Source organism: Miniopterus schreibersii (genome assembly GCF_964146895.1).
Source record: "Miniopterus schreibersii genome assembly, chromosome: 12".
Classification (NCBI taxonomy): domain Eukaryota; kingdom Metazoa; phylum Chordata; class Mammalia; order Chiroptera; family Miniopteridae; genus Miniopterus; species Miniopterus schreibersii.
This window is the reverse complement of record NC_138112.1, coordinates 61,403,417-61,419,713: the sequence shown is the minus strand read 5'-3', so window position 1 is coordinate 61,419,713 and position 16,297 is coordinate 61,403,417. Positions and strand designations below refer to the sequence as shown.

General features: G+C 41.3%; 1 protein-coding gene across 1 annotated transcript in view; it reads right to left on the bottom strand.

Annotated features, from left to right (window-relative positions):
* Nucleotides 1-12,772, bottom strand: part of HSD17B12 (hydroxysteroid 17-beta dehydrogenase 12) — a 112,813-nt gene extending 100,041 nt beyond the window's left edge. Inside the window, exon 1 of the mRNA XM_081154700.1 lies at nucleotides 12,458-12,772. Coding sequence (XP_081010826.1) covers nucleotides 12,458-12,617 — 160 coding nt within the window. The 5' untranslated portion in view covers nucleotides 12,618-12,772. The remainder of the gene's footprint in view (nucleotides 1-12,457) is intronic.
* Nucleotides 12,773-16,297: the final 3,525 nt, after the last annotated feature.

The following is a 16,297-nucleotide window of genomic DNA, read 5'->3' as shown; positions in this document are numbered from 1 at the left end:
ACAGAGAAAATAGTCCCACAGCTTGGATCTTACCTGGATGTGAAACATCCTGTCCTCTCTGCTGCTTATTACCTGGGCTATTTCACTGCCCTGCCTGTGTTTTCTCCACTGGAGGGCACAGTTAGCTAAAGGAAAATTTGGTGAAACCTAATTTGGTCTGTTCTCCAGTTCCAGAAAAAGTGTGGGCGAGAAAGGAGGGGGAAGCTGCTATCATAAAGGATGTTTCAGTAATATTTCTCAGTTTCACCTGTCTGTTCTCCTCGAAAATCACTGAAGATAATCACTAACTGGCTAAGAGCTAAGACAAAAAAAAAATGTGTTCCAAACATCACTATCTATAAAGGATAAATAAAAGATGAGGTGGAAAGCTAAGACTGATTTTTTTTTAATGATGGAAATGACCCACTTTAGGTACACAGTAACTTAAAGTGGGAGTGCAAACAGAAATTCACCCTTACCACAGTCCCCACAAGGCATTTCCATGAGAATGTGGTGTCGAATTACTCAGTTCTTTTGCAATGACATAAATTATGCTCAGCAAAAGTAGTTTATCTTTATTTTCTAGTTTTTGCATTATCATTTTAGAGATAAGCCAACAGGGAATGCTATTCAGCAATTCATTCATAGCTGCCTTTTTATAAACCTAAACAATCTTAAGGTGTAGTGCAAAATGTGTTCAGTATGTTTAGGAAAAAGATTAGCAAAGAGACACATAAATACTGCACTTGCAGATAAAGTCAATAAACTTAGTTTTCAGGGAGCTTATAAAACAATAATCTCGTTTTAAAACTTGCTTTTGAATGAAACTACTAGGCTTCAACTTACCAGTAAGCTTTCTAAGCTTTTATTGTATTGAAAGTAATGTGATGGAGGACACCTCTATATGGATATTACCCAGGACATCATGCCTTATTAGATCAACTGACAAAATATCATAACTCAGTTTTTTGTTATAGACCAAGTTAATATTTTTTAAGTAGAAAATGTGGTAAAATAACTTGGGTGGGATTACACCTTCAAAAAGATCATCTAAACATGTATATTTAAACAAATTATTCATGGTATTTTAAGCGATTCACCAAAGAAACCCAAAAGTCCAGGCTAGGGTCTTCTACATAATTCAATGGCAGCCAGACCATCCTCTGCGGTCCTAAGAAATAATTCCATTTGCCTGATAACCCAGTTGTCGCTCCCACTCCTTTTCTCTATGTATTTAAATCAGGGCTATCCACAAGAAGAGCATTCTAGGCAGAAGGGTAAGTTAGTACAAAGTTTGTGCTGTAGATGCACAAGGAACAGCAAGGAGGCCAGTGTGGTTGGAGCGGAGAGAGGGGATTGCAGTCGGGTCTGAGTTTAAAGGGCACCTCATGAGAAGACCCTGCCCTGCCAGCCCAGTGAGGCAGCAGGAGGAAAATGTCCTGTCCTCTCCCTCTGCTGCTCTCCAGCACCCACCTTGCTTCATTCGTCTTCTTAGTGCATCTCACCACCAGACTTAGCCAATATCGGTTCGCTTATCGTCCATCCTTCCCCAGTAAAATGAAAGCTGTGAGAGCCAAGGCCGCCCGTTCTGTTCACTGCGACACCCCAGCACACTACAAAGTACCTGGCACGGCAAGGTAATGGTGTGGAGTCAATTTTAAAAAAAGAAAAATTATGGGAGTATGGAGAGAGCTCAAGAATAGATGATACATGCCCGGCCGGGCGTGGCTCAGCAGCTGAGCATCGACTTAGGATCCGGGAGATCAAGGTTCGATTCCCAGTCACGGCACATGCCCGGGTTGCGGGCTCGACCCCCAGTCGGGGGCATGCGAGAGGCAGCCAATCAACGAGGACTCTCATCGTTGATGCTTCTCCCTCCCTTCCTCTCTCTGAAATCAAGATATTTTTTAAAAAAAGAAAAAGAAAAAAAAAGAATAGATGATACAGCTTCCCTGATATACCTTATCCTTAGCTACCCAAGATATATGTCAAATGCCTGATATGAGGGAAAAATACCAAAAAGGGGGCAGAAATGGCAATGAGTTAAAAATCTCCCATTCAGTACATCAGAATTCAATTATGAAGACGAAGAGATTAATTTATACTTTTAATACAATAAACCTGCAAGGTCCATTCACTAATCATGTGTAGTTATAAAAAAAATGTTAAAATAGTCAGAATTAGACCAATCCACCCTAAGAAATGGCAAGACCTTTACCCACAATGAAAGATTATAACATATATCAATTTATGCCTCAAATCTACTATTTCTTTGAATACCTCCAGAAATTAACTCCTTCTATACCTTTTCCTTGGCCTTATTTTGTTGCTTTCTTTAAATAAAATGAAGCCAAAGGCAAATATTGTGATGGGAATTACAACTAAGCCAGTGGTGCCCCATCCATATCCACTGTGGCCATACCATTGGGGAGGACATTCCAACTACATCTCTTGGCCCAGAGATTTTCTCTGGTAGCTGAAACCAGCAACACCCAAGCACACAGTGGGTAGAAGTGCTATCAAATTAATGTTCCTCCCCACCAACAGCTGTTGGTGTATCAATTCCTGAGCATCCTGACCCTTCAAGTGAAATAACTCTGAAACTTAAATTCTGCATAGCTCTAGAGTTCTGCAGTGGGATCAGAATCCAGTTGACCACGGTGCTTGATAATGGCCCCTTTATTGTCTGAGTTCCCTTCCCTGTCTCCCTCCTTATGTTTCTATCTCTATGTTTCCCTCCCTTATGTCTGGCTTGAAAGTCTTCCAATTATATCACAGTTGAAATGACACATCACTACCAATAATTTAACTATATCCTTACCATTATATGCAACCGTAGTTTTTGTATATGTTAAAAATAAAGTTGAAGCTTAAGTTCTTTCTTTCAAACTAACACAATTCGTGGTTAAATAAGTTTAACTTTTAATTCAGAACCCAGCTTACATTAACAAAGTTGTAAAAAAAAAATCTGTTTTAGATACATTCTAAAAGTGACATATTAGATAATCACATCAAAAGAAACTTAGGTGTTGATCATGACAAAGTTGCAACAGATCCCAAAATAAACCTCTGAAGCAATTTGAACCTCACACAAAGGATTTGATCAACTCATAGGGCAATTCTATTTCTAGGCCTCTGACTGAGAACGGAAGGGGGAAAAGGCCCAATGTTTCATTTGTGTATAATGCTTTGTGCTTTCTACAGTGCTTCCAAAGACTACTCAGAGACTCTTAACATCTCTGAAGACAAAGTGAGTATTTTTAGACATTTTGATAGATCAAATAAACAGAATTTTTGGCTGACCAAAAATTCCACAGCTAATAAATGTCAAAGGTGGGAAGGTGGAATATGAACTCAGGTCTTCTAACAACCCACAATACTTCACTACTTTTCTGCCTAACAATAGCAAACATTTACCAAATGAAGGTACAAAGTGCTACATGGGATACACTCAAACCATTCAATACTCTTCTCCCTTTCCTAAAATAGTGCATGCTGAGGTTCCCAACTTTTCTACAGACCATATAATACAGTATATGATTTATGACTACTATAAACGATAGCTGAACCAAAGGACTCCAGTGAGGAACTTGACCGTTAGGCTCAGCCTGGTGCTAATGTGAGGTAAGGCTGCCTGACATCCACACAGACCCTGTCAGAAATCAACCTCTTTATCTCCTCCCAAAGCTCGCTCCTTCTCTTTGTGTTTTTCCAATGTCAGTGACAAGTGCCAGCATCTACCCGCAACTCACGGTCCTTGACCTTGTGACTCCGTCACCTGCACAATCTATTCATGATGAGGGCTCAGTACTTCCACCTCCTCTCTCTCATCGGACCCCCTTGCCCAGTCCCCATCCCCGTTACCTTAATTAAGCCACCATCACCCAATGCTTGGCTCACCACCACCAGAGGTCTCCTGTTCTCCCTGTCTCCTGGTTTGGAGGGATCCACGTCCATTCTCCAAAGTGCCAGATAAACTGTCCAAAATATAAACTTGATCATGTCATCTACTGCTTAAAACTCTTTCAACTTCCTACTGCCCTTAGGATAAACAAAACCCTCACTGTAGCCTCAAGGTCCTTTGTGACTGGACTCTAGTCTTATCTCTCGCCTCTCTCCTCCCAAGGACTCCCAGCCCAAAGTTCCTGGATGCTCTCACTTGCCTCAAGGTCCTCACCTAAAGTGTTTCCTCTGCTGGAAATATTCTGCCCTCCAACCCCCCTCACCTACCCACCTCTAATTCATCAATGCAGTGTGCAGAATGCTCAACAGGCACTCAAATTCTAGGTGCTCCTCCATTTACTAGTATGTGAGTTTGGGCAAAGGGCTTTCTTTCAGCAAGTGGGGATATTAATAGGACCTACCTTATTGGATTATGTGAGGAATAAATGAATTCATTTCGGTAATTAGAAAAGGATCTGGTACATGGTAACCTTTTTTTTTTTTTTTTAAATATATCTTTATTGATTTCAAAGAGAGGAAAGGAGAGGGAGAGAGAGAGAGAGGAAACATCAATGATGAGAGAGTCATTGATCGAGCCCGCAACCCGGGCATGTGCCCTGACTGGGAATCGAACCCCGATCGCCTGGATCCTAGGTCAACGCTCAACCGCTGAGCGACGCCGGGCCGGGCCATGGTAACCTTTTTAATAAACACTGTATCTTATTAGCACTATGAATATCATCATCTTCTTCCTTCCACTACTTCTCTTCCACACGTTGGATTAAATGTTACTTCTATCAGAAAACCTACTCGAAGCCCACCGCCTCGGTTAGTGACACCAAAGGTGGCTCCTGCTACACTTTCTGGAGCTGCTTGTGTAACGATCTGCGTCCTCTGCTGGCCCAGCGGAGGAAGGGACCATGGCTTTCTTGCTCACCTCTGTATTCCCACACTCAGTGCTGAATCAGGAACGCAGTGGGCGCATCATGAGCATTCACCTGCCGAATGAATGGCCAATTCCACCATTTAATCACTACAAAGATCATCATGATGGCCAGCTAAAATCTAAATTCCTTCTGGTTAAACTTAAGCCCATTTCCTTCTTCCTCATCATTTAGAGGATTTTTTAAAAAAACAAAACTTAAGGAAAAAACTAATTAGAACATTCTCGTTTAGTCTATTGGCTCTTTAAGAATCATCATCAATAAATATCACATTAATTTCACAATAAAGATAATTTTTTTTAATCCACCTATAAAGAAAGCAGACTTAAAACTTTATTTTCTCTAAGTGTAAAAAATAAAGTTTACGGTCCACTTAAACCAAAAGCAAATTAAAACTTGTTATTTGAATCTACCAAAAACCACTTATTCACTCCCCTACTCTCACTCCCAATCTCCAATTAGTAAAGACTGGGAAATACTGGATGTGCTGCTTATGGTTCTCATCGCATAGAAACATGCTGAAGTTCCAAGTTTTCTTTTTTTTCCTAATCTATTTCAAATGCACAAACACAGAACTAGTCTAAAATAGAATCTCTATGTAACTGTCAAAATTATAAATAAATATTTAATACAGAAATCACTGGAAGTTTTAACACTATTATAAACCAAGCTCTGGTACTGAGAATAGAGATCCAGTTAAAAAGCCTGCATGTATAACCCACTGACTACTTCTAGGGCTAGCTTGACCTTAGTCCAGTGTTTTTCAAACTGCACGATATTAAGAATTATCTTATTTGTTAAAAATACACTTTTCCATGTTCTTTTCTTAGAGATTTTGATTTACTAGGTCTGTGGTGAAGTCCTAGACTTATATATTTTTTTAATATTTTCATTGATTTTTTAGAGAGAGGAAGGGAGAGGGAGAGAGAAACATTGATGAGAAATAGCAACATTGATTGGCTATCTCCCACACGCCCCCTATTGGGAATCAAGCCCAAAACCCTGGCATGTGCCCTGCCTGGAAATCCAACGAGCAACCTCTTGGTGCATGACACTCAACCACTGAACCATACCAGCCAGACTAGACATATATATATAAAATATGTCTATTGATTTCAGAGAGAGGAAAGGAGAGGGAGAGAGAGAGAGAAACATCAATGATGACAGTCATTGATCGGCTGCCTCCTGCATGCCCCCTGCTGGTGATCAAGCCTGTAACCCGGGCATGTGCCCTAACTGGGAATCGAACTGCGATCTCCTGGATCCCAGGTCGATGCTCAACCGCTGAGCCACGCCCGGCCGGGCTAGACTTATATTTTAACAAGCACATCCAATTGATTCTCATGATCCACCTGAGTTTGGATATTGCCAGGACATAAATAGACCTTTCACTTTCAGACATTTGAGGAACTCTCCAACTTATAAGCTGGACAGATATTCCAAATTACCTCAAAATCATCCTTATCAGGACCTTTGGCAGGAAATTGGAAAGAACAGGGAGCCTGGAGTCAGAAAACCCAGATTCAATTTCTTCTGCCATTTACTAGCTGTGCAACCTTTATACCAGTCACTGGTCCTGGTATATATGTGGAAATAACAAAACCAATCCTAACCTGCTTCACCAGGTTGTTGCGGAAACCCTTTGAGAATACTTGCAGAAGCACTTTGTCAATTAAGATGTCATCGTTACAGTAAAATGTCATTAATTCAGCCTCTAATTCATAATATGTGAACATCGTTGTCTAACCTGCTGTGTTTTTTTCACATTATCTGTAAAGAGATCATCACCTCCTTTCACGTGACAGGCAGTGATAGGTATTGGAACACACAGATAAGCAGCAGCTCCCTGTTCCACAGCAGAATTATGAGACTGAATGGGGAAGATTAGGAGAGCTTATTTACTGTATTAGCTCTGTTTAATGTGACAAGACTGGAGTCTCAGCTATCATTAAAGCAAGCCTGGCAATATTTCTACTGGAAGTTAGCTTGGTGGTGAGCCGTTAATGCCAGTCATTACAGTAAAACCAATCTGGGGAATGAGTTTTCTACTCACAAGGAATGTTAAGGGAACTTTAAAACTGGCATCTAACTGACTAAAAGATACTGTCCTTTCCTGGCCTCCTTGAGAAGCATATACTAAAACAGTACAGTATCTCCTTGGCAATCCAGTGCCATTAATCTGTAGTTGGGGATACGGTTTGTTCGTTTGATTATCATTTGCCATCCCACTGGTCTATTTTAAGGTCCATGATCAGCACTCAACAGTATTTTTGACGGACAAGTGGATCGTGTCATATCATACTCTCCACCATGCACAGTGAAGGCTTTTCACACCCTGCCTCCCTGCCTTAAGTTCAATCCGTTCCAGAAGACAAAAATGCAAATTGCTACATTTTTATTTTTACTAAAGATGAGAAGAGAAATAAAGGATCCACTATGCTATAGACTGAATTCATTTTCTACAGACAAAATTTATATGTTGAAATCTTACCCCCCAATGTGATGGTATTAGAAGATGGGACCTTTAGGAGGTAATTAGGTCATGAGGGTAGAATCCTAATGAATGGGATTAGTGTCCTTATAAAAGAGGCCCCAGAGAGTTCCCTGGCCCTTTCTTTCATGTAAGGACACATAGAGAAGACAATCCTCTATGAACCAGGAAGCAGTCCCTCACCAGACACTCAATGTGCCAGCACTTTGGACTTTCTAGCTTCCAGAACAGTGAGAAATAAATGTTTATTGTCTAAGCCATCTAGTCTATATTAATTTTGTTACAGCAGCCCAAACAAATTAACACACTATTTAAAAACATTTTTTAAACTTATCTTTCTATATAAATAACATTTAATGGCACTGGAACTAATCTATTCAAATACACTCACCCATGTATTCTGAACTTATAAATATCATTTATCTACATCTTTCAACATTTTTTTCCCTAAAACTTAAAGAAACAAATTATCCTCAATTCCACCAACCAAAACAAACGAAAAGAATTAGTACTGAAGCTCAACACTCTCAGTTGCAGTAGCAATGGTAACCTGTTTTCTGAACATGCAGTCACCCAGATATTAACTTTTTCTTACTAAGTCTTACCTTGTCAATTGGCTCAAGTGATTACTGTATAATGCTACTAAGACTAATAATATTACTGATATATAATTTATCATTTATAAATACATTTAATACATATAGATATATAATAAATATATTATTGACCCCAAGAAAGAAGATACCTACCAAGACCCCCTGGTGGCTAAAGAGGCTCAAATTTACAAAGAGCACAGCAGCCACTGCTAAAGAGGGGCCTCTCATTCAAGCTGCACGTTAAAGAGAAGGCTGCACTAAACTGCCTGCTACTGGCACTGAACAGCCTGCACTGTCCCTGCTGTGTGAGCCAATCCTTTTAAAGGCGTTCCTGTTACTATATTTCAAGCAACAGGTCTGAGACTTTCCCAGTCCAGTTAGAGCTGGTACCCATAGCCTCATTAGCACCCTCACCAACCAATCGGAGCAGCTCCAGTCTAACCAATCAGTACAGTGCTTTTTGGACCAATCAAACTGTGAAGATTTGGAGCCCTTATTTGCATAAAGATGGGCCAATCAGGGACCAAGTGTGGGGATTTCTCTCTATGTAAGTCAGCTCCACTCTGGCCCCCAGAGTACACTTTCCCTTTCCCAGCAAAGGGTAAAGACTGTTTCCTCCCCAGCTGGAACTGAAACACCAAAGACCAAAGACATCTGGCAGGAGAGGGGTCTCACCCTAGGGCCACCTCCCCACAGGGCCACCTCACAGCCATGCTGTTTCATAAATGAGCTATAACACTATTGAGCTGTCTTACAGCCATGCGGTTTTGCAACTCAGTGTCACAACGGAGATGTTTGCACTGAATAGTATCCTCGTTCACCACACCCCAAATTGGGGATTCCTGTTGGCATTGAATTGGCACCAATTACCAATGGTTGACATATATAATATATAATAAATAAGTTATTAAGCATTTATGTGCCAGGGACTGTACTGTTTTACATAAAATAAGTATTCTCATTTTCTCATTTACCCTTCGCAACAATCCTATGAAATAGGCACCAGTATTATCTCTATCTTGCAGATGAGGAAAGGGAGGCTAGGAGATATTTACTACCTGACTCAGTGTTACACTGCTAGTAAGTAGAGGACCTATCATTCACGTCTAGATTTGAGTCTCCAAGGCATCAAGTTTGACTTCCAAATAGGAAACTTAACATTGCACGAAAGGAAGGAGATGGACAGAAGGGGGGGGGGGTGTAATGGGGACTGGTGGGAGGGTGTGTGGGGGGGAAGATATTCTAGTTCAGAGTACAGAGGCTGAATTTCTAATTCCAGGAAACCTTCCTCTTTTTTTTCTCCAAGTAGGGACAAGACATGCTTTTATTTTTTTTAATACTCACCAGAGGGCATACTTAGAGAGGGCAAGGCAAGGGAGAGAGAGAGAGAAAGAGAAAAGGGGGGGAGAGAAAGAGAGAAAAATCCATCGGTTGCCCTCTGCACATGCCCCAACTGGGGATTGAACCTGCAACCCAGGTATGCGCTCTGACTGGGAATCAAACCAGCAACCAACTGAGCCACTCCGGCCAGGCAAGACATGCTTTTAGGTCTGATTCTCCAGCTGCATCTGGTGCTTCTTACACAGTTCTAGCACTAGTGCTTTAAGGGTGCCCTGCTAACTCCAATCTGGAAAGCTCGTACCATTTAGGCCCATGGACTCTTTTCAGAGATGAAATACAGAATGAAATATCTTTCAGAATTTTTATGACTAAGTATTTGTTTCTCTGCCCTCCTCTACCTGTCCTGCCTTTTTTTGGTGGTTGGGGGGGAGGACAGCTTTTTAAAAAACTCAAACCACTACTGTGATCAACATCAGCTCACTAGCAAAAACAGGTATACTACTTTCCTGTCAACAGGAAACACATTACATTTACCATGCTGGACCTCCAAAAAGTCGCTAAATCCATTTGAGAATGCGAGTGATAAACAGAAAATATCATTAAGGTCAGGTCCAGCCATATTGACAACAGTCAAACCTTTGCTTTCTTATGAATACCTTTTCAATGTTTTCTCAGGCAGCAGCAAGACTCATGGTTGCAAATCTGAAGAAAATCCTGACCTACTTGATTCTAAAACATGCTACCTATTTTGCAATGCTTGCAGAAATATCAAGCATGTGCAAACTTGAAAGTGTGCCTTCAGTCAAAAAGCAATAAAGTTCCTAAGGTATAAAGGAATCCACCCCCACATACTAGGCAATCTGTAAACTAATCATCAACACACACAGCATGTAGATGGTGCAGAATGGACAACTTGGTTTCAAATCCTGATTCTACAACTCATTAGCTATGAAACTGCAGACAAGGGATGTCATTAACTTGTCTCCATTTCCTCCTCTGTACACTGGGAATAATGCAGCACAGCTCAAAGAGAGATTAAAGATAATCTATGGCCCTAGCTGGTTTGGTTCGGTGGTTAGAGCGTTTGCCCGCAGGCTGAAGGGTCCCAGATTCTATTCCGGCCAAGGGCACGTACCTCAGTTGCAGGCTCAATCCCTGGCCCCAGTCGTGGCACGTACATACGGGAAGCAACCAGTTGATGTGTCTCTCTCACCTCAATGTTTCTCTCCCTCCCTTCCCCTTCACTCTCTCTGAAAAGCAGTGGAAAAAATATCCTCAGGTGAGGATAAAAAAAAAATGCATGCAATACTGCACCTCTGTTTTAAATAAAGATCCACTGAATTTGGAGAGAGAAAGGAAGTATGTTAAGATCCAGGCCACCGCTTATAAGTAATGTTACAAATAACTTGATCACTTCTGTTTAAGTACTTAAAAAATATTTTCCAATAATCCCGGGTAATTAAACTCAACAATATTTCACTTTAGGGCACTATGATCCTCTCTGCCATATTCCAGTATTCTAGTTCAAATTTCATTTCTAAATCTTTTAGACAGTTCTCTTAATTTATTGAAAATCCTTCCTCTGGGATCTTTTCAATACAAATATTACTTGTGAAATGATAATGTGGCATCACTTGACTTTTACTATGGATCCATATAGATGACTTAGGCCATCTGAGTTATCAGCCACGATGGCCAATTTTAGATATATATTTTTAAAGCTATTAACATTAGTCTTTGCTTACAAATTACAGAACTTCTTGATATATGATTTCTTAAGACACTGGAGTCTTGTGTAACTATTTCAGAAGTTCACGATCAAGTTCTCCAAAACGCACAACCAAGAACTTGGACAAGCCAACTGTGAAATTATAATCCTGATTATAATCAAGTTGAGCAATTCACCTGCTTTTTCAAAGACTATTAAAACAACAGTAAGTAATTTTTAAAAATGAGTACAATAATGTTAATAGCTGCTTCACATAATGGACAAAGCTCTTACATGTCCATTCCTACTTAAAATGTTTTCTTCATGTTGCTGCCCCAAAAGGATATTTAAATGTTTTTGAATGATAAAGAATATGGAGTAATATTATTTGTGTACCTTACTTGAGTCTACTCTGAAAGCAACCCCTGAACACCCCAGAATTCAATAAAATGCTTGGTGAAGTGACCATTCAATTATAAAACGACAGAATAAATAATCGCATCCGGGAATGACCACAGCATATCACTTGGTTAAAAAACAAACCGAAAAGAAACGAAAAATACAGGAAAGATAAGAAACAAAAGAAGCAGAAAAAGAAAAAAAGCAAGCGCAAAACTTTCCTGCAGGTAATACACTCAACTTCTCCAATCTGACCTTTCTCTTCCATTTAAAAAAACCCTCCGAGTGGATGGAACAAGATCCCTTTGTTTAGCTCGCTCTTTGTGAGAATACTCTTTCCTACAAATGTCCTTCTGCAAAAAAGTGTTTCTGATTTCTACATGGAGAGTTACCGTTTTTGCAGAAGCAATAGTTCTTACTACTTTTTAGACTCCAGAACTAAAGTTTAGCGAGGATTTCTTTTTTTTTCTTTTTTTGTAATTTACGTGAAATTGGCCGAATCCAAGGAAGTGGGTCCGAGGAGCAGAAAGACTTCGCAGATTCCATGTACTCTTCCTCCAGCTCTCAACCCCACCCCACCCCGCCAAAAAAAAAGTCAAAAGAATGTTTTACATCCTTAGCACTGGGCCTGTGTTCAAATCAAACGAAAAACTTTATCATTAAAACACTCATAGGGGACGAAACAAGGTGGGTCGAGTGCAGCTGAAAAGGCAGCAAGGAGCCGGACTGACTATGGGCCGTGAACCCGGAATGGCTTAAATGACAAGCCCCTGAGAGTTCGGTCCAGATTTCCTCCTCACCTACCGAGCGGCACTTCAGAGCCGCTGAGTTTCGCCAGGAACGTATTTAGCGCTTAGAAGCTCCACAGGTCTAGGCGCGCCCGAGACAGCTACGGGGCCGGACGTGCACGCAGGACGCCGGCGTCTCAGGAGGGAGGGGAGCCGGGAAGGGAAGGCCACGCGCCGGGCCCGGCACTGGGCAGCGCCGGCCAGGCCGCGCCGCGACCGCGCGGGCCGCCGCAGGGCCGAGGACGAGGGCGGCGCTCCGCCCAACTCACCTGCCCATTCACCGAGCCCCGGTCCAACCCCAGGCTCGTGACCTAAGCCCCAGACCTGAAGGGCCGTGAAGAGCGAGTACGAGATGCGTAGGGCCAGGTAGGCCACGGTGCCGGCGCCCACCCAGTACAGGAAGCAGGCCGCAGGGAGAGCGCTCTCCATGGCTTTCAACCAGGCCTTACAACCCTCGTGAATGGAAAAAAAAAAACTAATGAATGAATCCTGGAAGAAGAGCCGGCCGTGACGGTGAGGACGAGCCTAATAAGGAGCTGCTTCGACACAGTATTTGCCTAAACCCCGCCCACAGCGCCATATCCGTGCCGCCATTGGCGATCTGTTGTTTCCTTTGCGCCTAGTGCGTCAGCCATTGGCTAACTCCAGTTTCACTTCCCACCCACATCCCCTACCTCCCGCGCATGGAGCGGGGTTTCCGTTCTAGGGAGGCTGATCACCTGCCAATCAAGATTCGGCCCGCCCCCAGGATCTCAACTAAAGTTCAAAGTCTCACCCCACCGAATAACCCAGGTCCCTCATTGGCTGCTGGGGCGATTGCGGAAGACTGCCCTCCGATTGGCCAATCAGGCCCAGTCTGAGCTCGGGTTGGACGGGGGAGTGGGCTCAGAGAAGCCGCTAGTGAATGGGCAGGTTGTATGTAGTAAGAAGTAGGCGTGGAGCCATGGTTTTATTTCCGCCTCTTTATTAAGTGTTTTATCATTGTTAAATGTGCTGTTGTTTTTCCCATGGGCTTTTCCAGATAAAGTCTTGCATCTACTGTTTCCGTGCCTTCCCCACAGCACAGCTTCGCGCCGGTGGCACCACCTTATTGAGGGCCTTCCGAGCCCAGGCCTCCCTCCCGCGCTTGGCCTTAGTTTCCAAAATCTTGGAGTTCAAGGCAAATGGCTTCATGGAGACACGTAACTAATACACGAGGACATAGAGCTGTACGATGAATGACAGATATAGGAACACAGCTTGATGAGCAGTTGGTTTTGGGAAGGAGCTCCATGTTTTAACTGGGTCTGATAGAGATTTTTCGTGTGCTTTCCTTTTTTATTTCCTTTGTTGTTGTTGCTGTTGGGGGAGGGAAGTGAGTTGTGAGGGGGCACAAAAGTGTGCAGTATGGGAACTACATCAGCAAAGCTCCTGAGGAGTGAGACCATAAAGTAAGTTTAAGAAATTGTGTAATGCAATAAAAAGCTTCACACTTACCCTCTTATCATAACTCCCATCAAGTTTTTGTTTCCTCTCCTATGCTCACTTGATTCCCAGCCACACCTCTTGCAGTTTCTCAAATAAGTCAAGTTCAGTCCAGTCTCAAAGCAGTTCTACTTTCTGTTCCCTCTCCCTGGGACCTTTGCCCTCTATTTAGCAAGGCGCACTCCTTTATATTATTTAGGTTTTTGCTCAAACATCCTCCCCCTTAGAGTGGTTTTCTCTGACTGCCCTACATAAATATCCCAAATAGTCTCCTCTCCTTTGCCCTATTACCACTTATTCTTTTGCCCTAACTTGTTTTTCCCAAAGCACTAAGTGCTTTTGAATTATTTGGTTTTTCTCCATCTTCCCAATAGAATGTAAGTTCCTGAGAACAGTGACCTCTCCTTGTTCACCATTGTATCTCCACTTAAGATGTGCACCTAAGAGTACCTGAAACTTCCTAAGTACGCAATAAAGACCTTTTGAATGAATGGTGAGTGAATAAATGAAAATAGTCTAATGGGAGAGACAGGCATCCAATTGCATAATAAAAATTATAATAAGTATAAAGAAAAGAATAGGGCTTAAGGAAGGAGGGTAAAGGGAGAGAAGACTGCTCTGAAAGGTCTTTCTGAGAAAGTAGCATTTGAGCTGAGATCTAAGGATAATTGGGATAGAGGAGAGGAAAGAGCAACAAATACTTCTGTTGTGGTTTTAAAAAAATATATGTGCCTCTAGCACATACCATAGCATCTGGCATAAAATTAAACAGGCATAAAAAATTGTTGATTTTCAATTTTTTAATAAGGACAGCTACCTTAGAAATGGACTTTCCATGGATGTTAGAACTCATATTAAGTGTTATTTTAATTAAAGAAATATTGAAGATTGAAACCATCTCATTTTTGGTATCCATTCTTTTTCTATAAAGTTTGGGCACTACCCATGCAATTACGAGGAATAATCTTTATTTAAAATGCATTATTTTATTCTAATCACCTCAGCCTCCTTTTAGCAATAACTATTTGATTGACTCAAACTAAAAATAGTGACTTCATAGAGTGAAATGATATGAACCAGAGTTAAGCTTTATGGGTTCAGATGGTTACACATTTCTAGAATTGAACAGCAATCCTTTGTCTCTGGTTAAAATTTATGACCCACTAAAAACTATAATGCATATAAGAACCTATAATGATGCCCTACTCCTACTTAGCAGTATTCTGTGCTAAAATTTAACATATAGACCAGGGTTCCTAGAAATTGACAAAGCCATACTAACCAAATATGAAACATTAATAGCTTTCCAAAGAGAAAGCAATATCATAAAGCTCTTTCTTCTGGTGTCAGGTAAATCTGTGGCCAAATCCTGATTCCACCTTTTATTAGCTGTATGATTTTGTGAAGATTTAGCTACTAAACATTCAAATTCTACATCTGTAAGATGGGACATTATTACTTAAGTATTTAGAAACAACTGGCAGATAGATGGTGTTAGATGAAGTAGGTGATAGTGGGAAAGGGCATGTAATAAGAATAGAGCTGCAGTCGTTTAATAATCATTCACCTTACTAACCATAGATAAGAAGTTTTCTTACAGACCCTGGGAAACTGGAGGATGAGACAAGGCTGTAAAATGATAAGATGCCTCCGTAAGTCCATCACTCAGAAAAGAAATACATTTTGAGAACAGACCAAGGACAGGACACGCTTTGATTTGGTTGCTGTTCCCCGGCCCTGAACCCCTCCGGGAGTTTGCTTCAGGAATGCTGACCATTCTCCGGTCCCAGGAACGGGCTGCCCTGTTTGTAACATCATAGATTAGCCACCTGGTTATCGGACTTTGAGCTCCTGAAGGCCGGACTGCAGCCCCTCCCCTCCCCTTTCCCTGTTACACTTGCAGTTCACAACTGCACATAGTTATCTTCTACCTCACTGGTATATAATCAGCCAACTGGCAAGAGGAGTCAGAGCAGAATGTCCAGAGTGACCAACTGCTCTCCCATTTTTGCCGGCAATAATGGAATAAACACATGTGATTCAACCCTGTCTCTGCTTAATTTGGCTCAAGTAGTGACAGGTGGCCTTGGACCCCCTGTGTCCGCTATCAGTAAGTTCTACTCTTATCCCCATTTTAAAGATGAGGAAACTGAGGCTTAAACCATTAGACAGTAGGTGGCAGAATTGGGATTTCAACTAAAAAGGTGTGGTTATGAAATCCTGTCTCAAGAACTACTCAAAGAAGGCAACATAAAAAAATGGTTAAGGGAGAGAAGAGTCTCTAGAAATATTTGGTTGTTACACAAATAACACTCAGACACAACACTGGATTTCATTCTTATTTATTTAAAAGGTTTAAAGTTCAGAGTGATCTTTAACATGGAAAAATGAGAATGAACAACATTGTATCATATTAGTAAACAAATGTTCCCTTTATCTTTACATTCATTTTCAATATTTCTGTAAATTGACTTTCAGATCAGATTTTCATGGTGAAATCAGGGTTGTTCAATGTAATGAAAGAAAATTCCACAATTAGGGAATTACACAGAAATGATAAATTTTTAAGACTACTACAACAATAGAGTGGAATCCTTCATTTGGCTGTACAATAAAACTTACATGTTTTTACCAGGTCAGTCTTC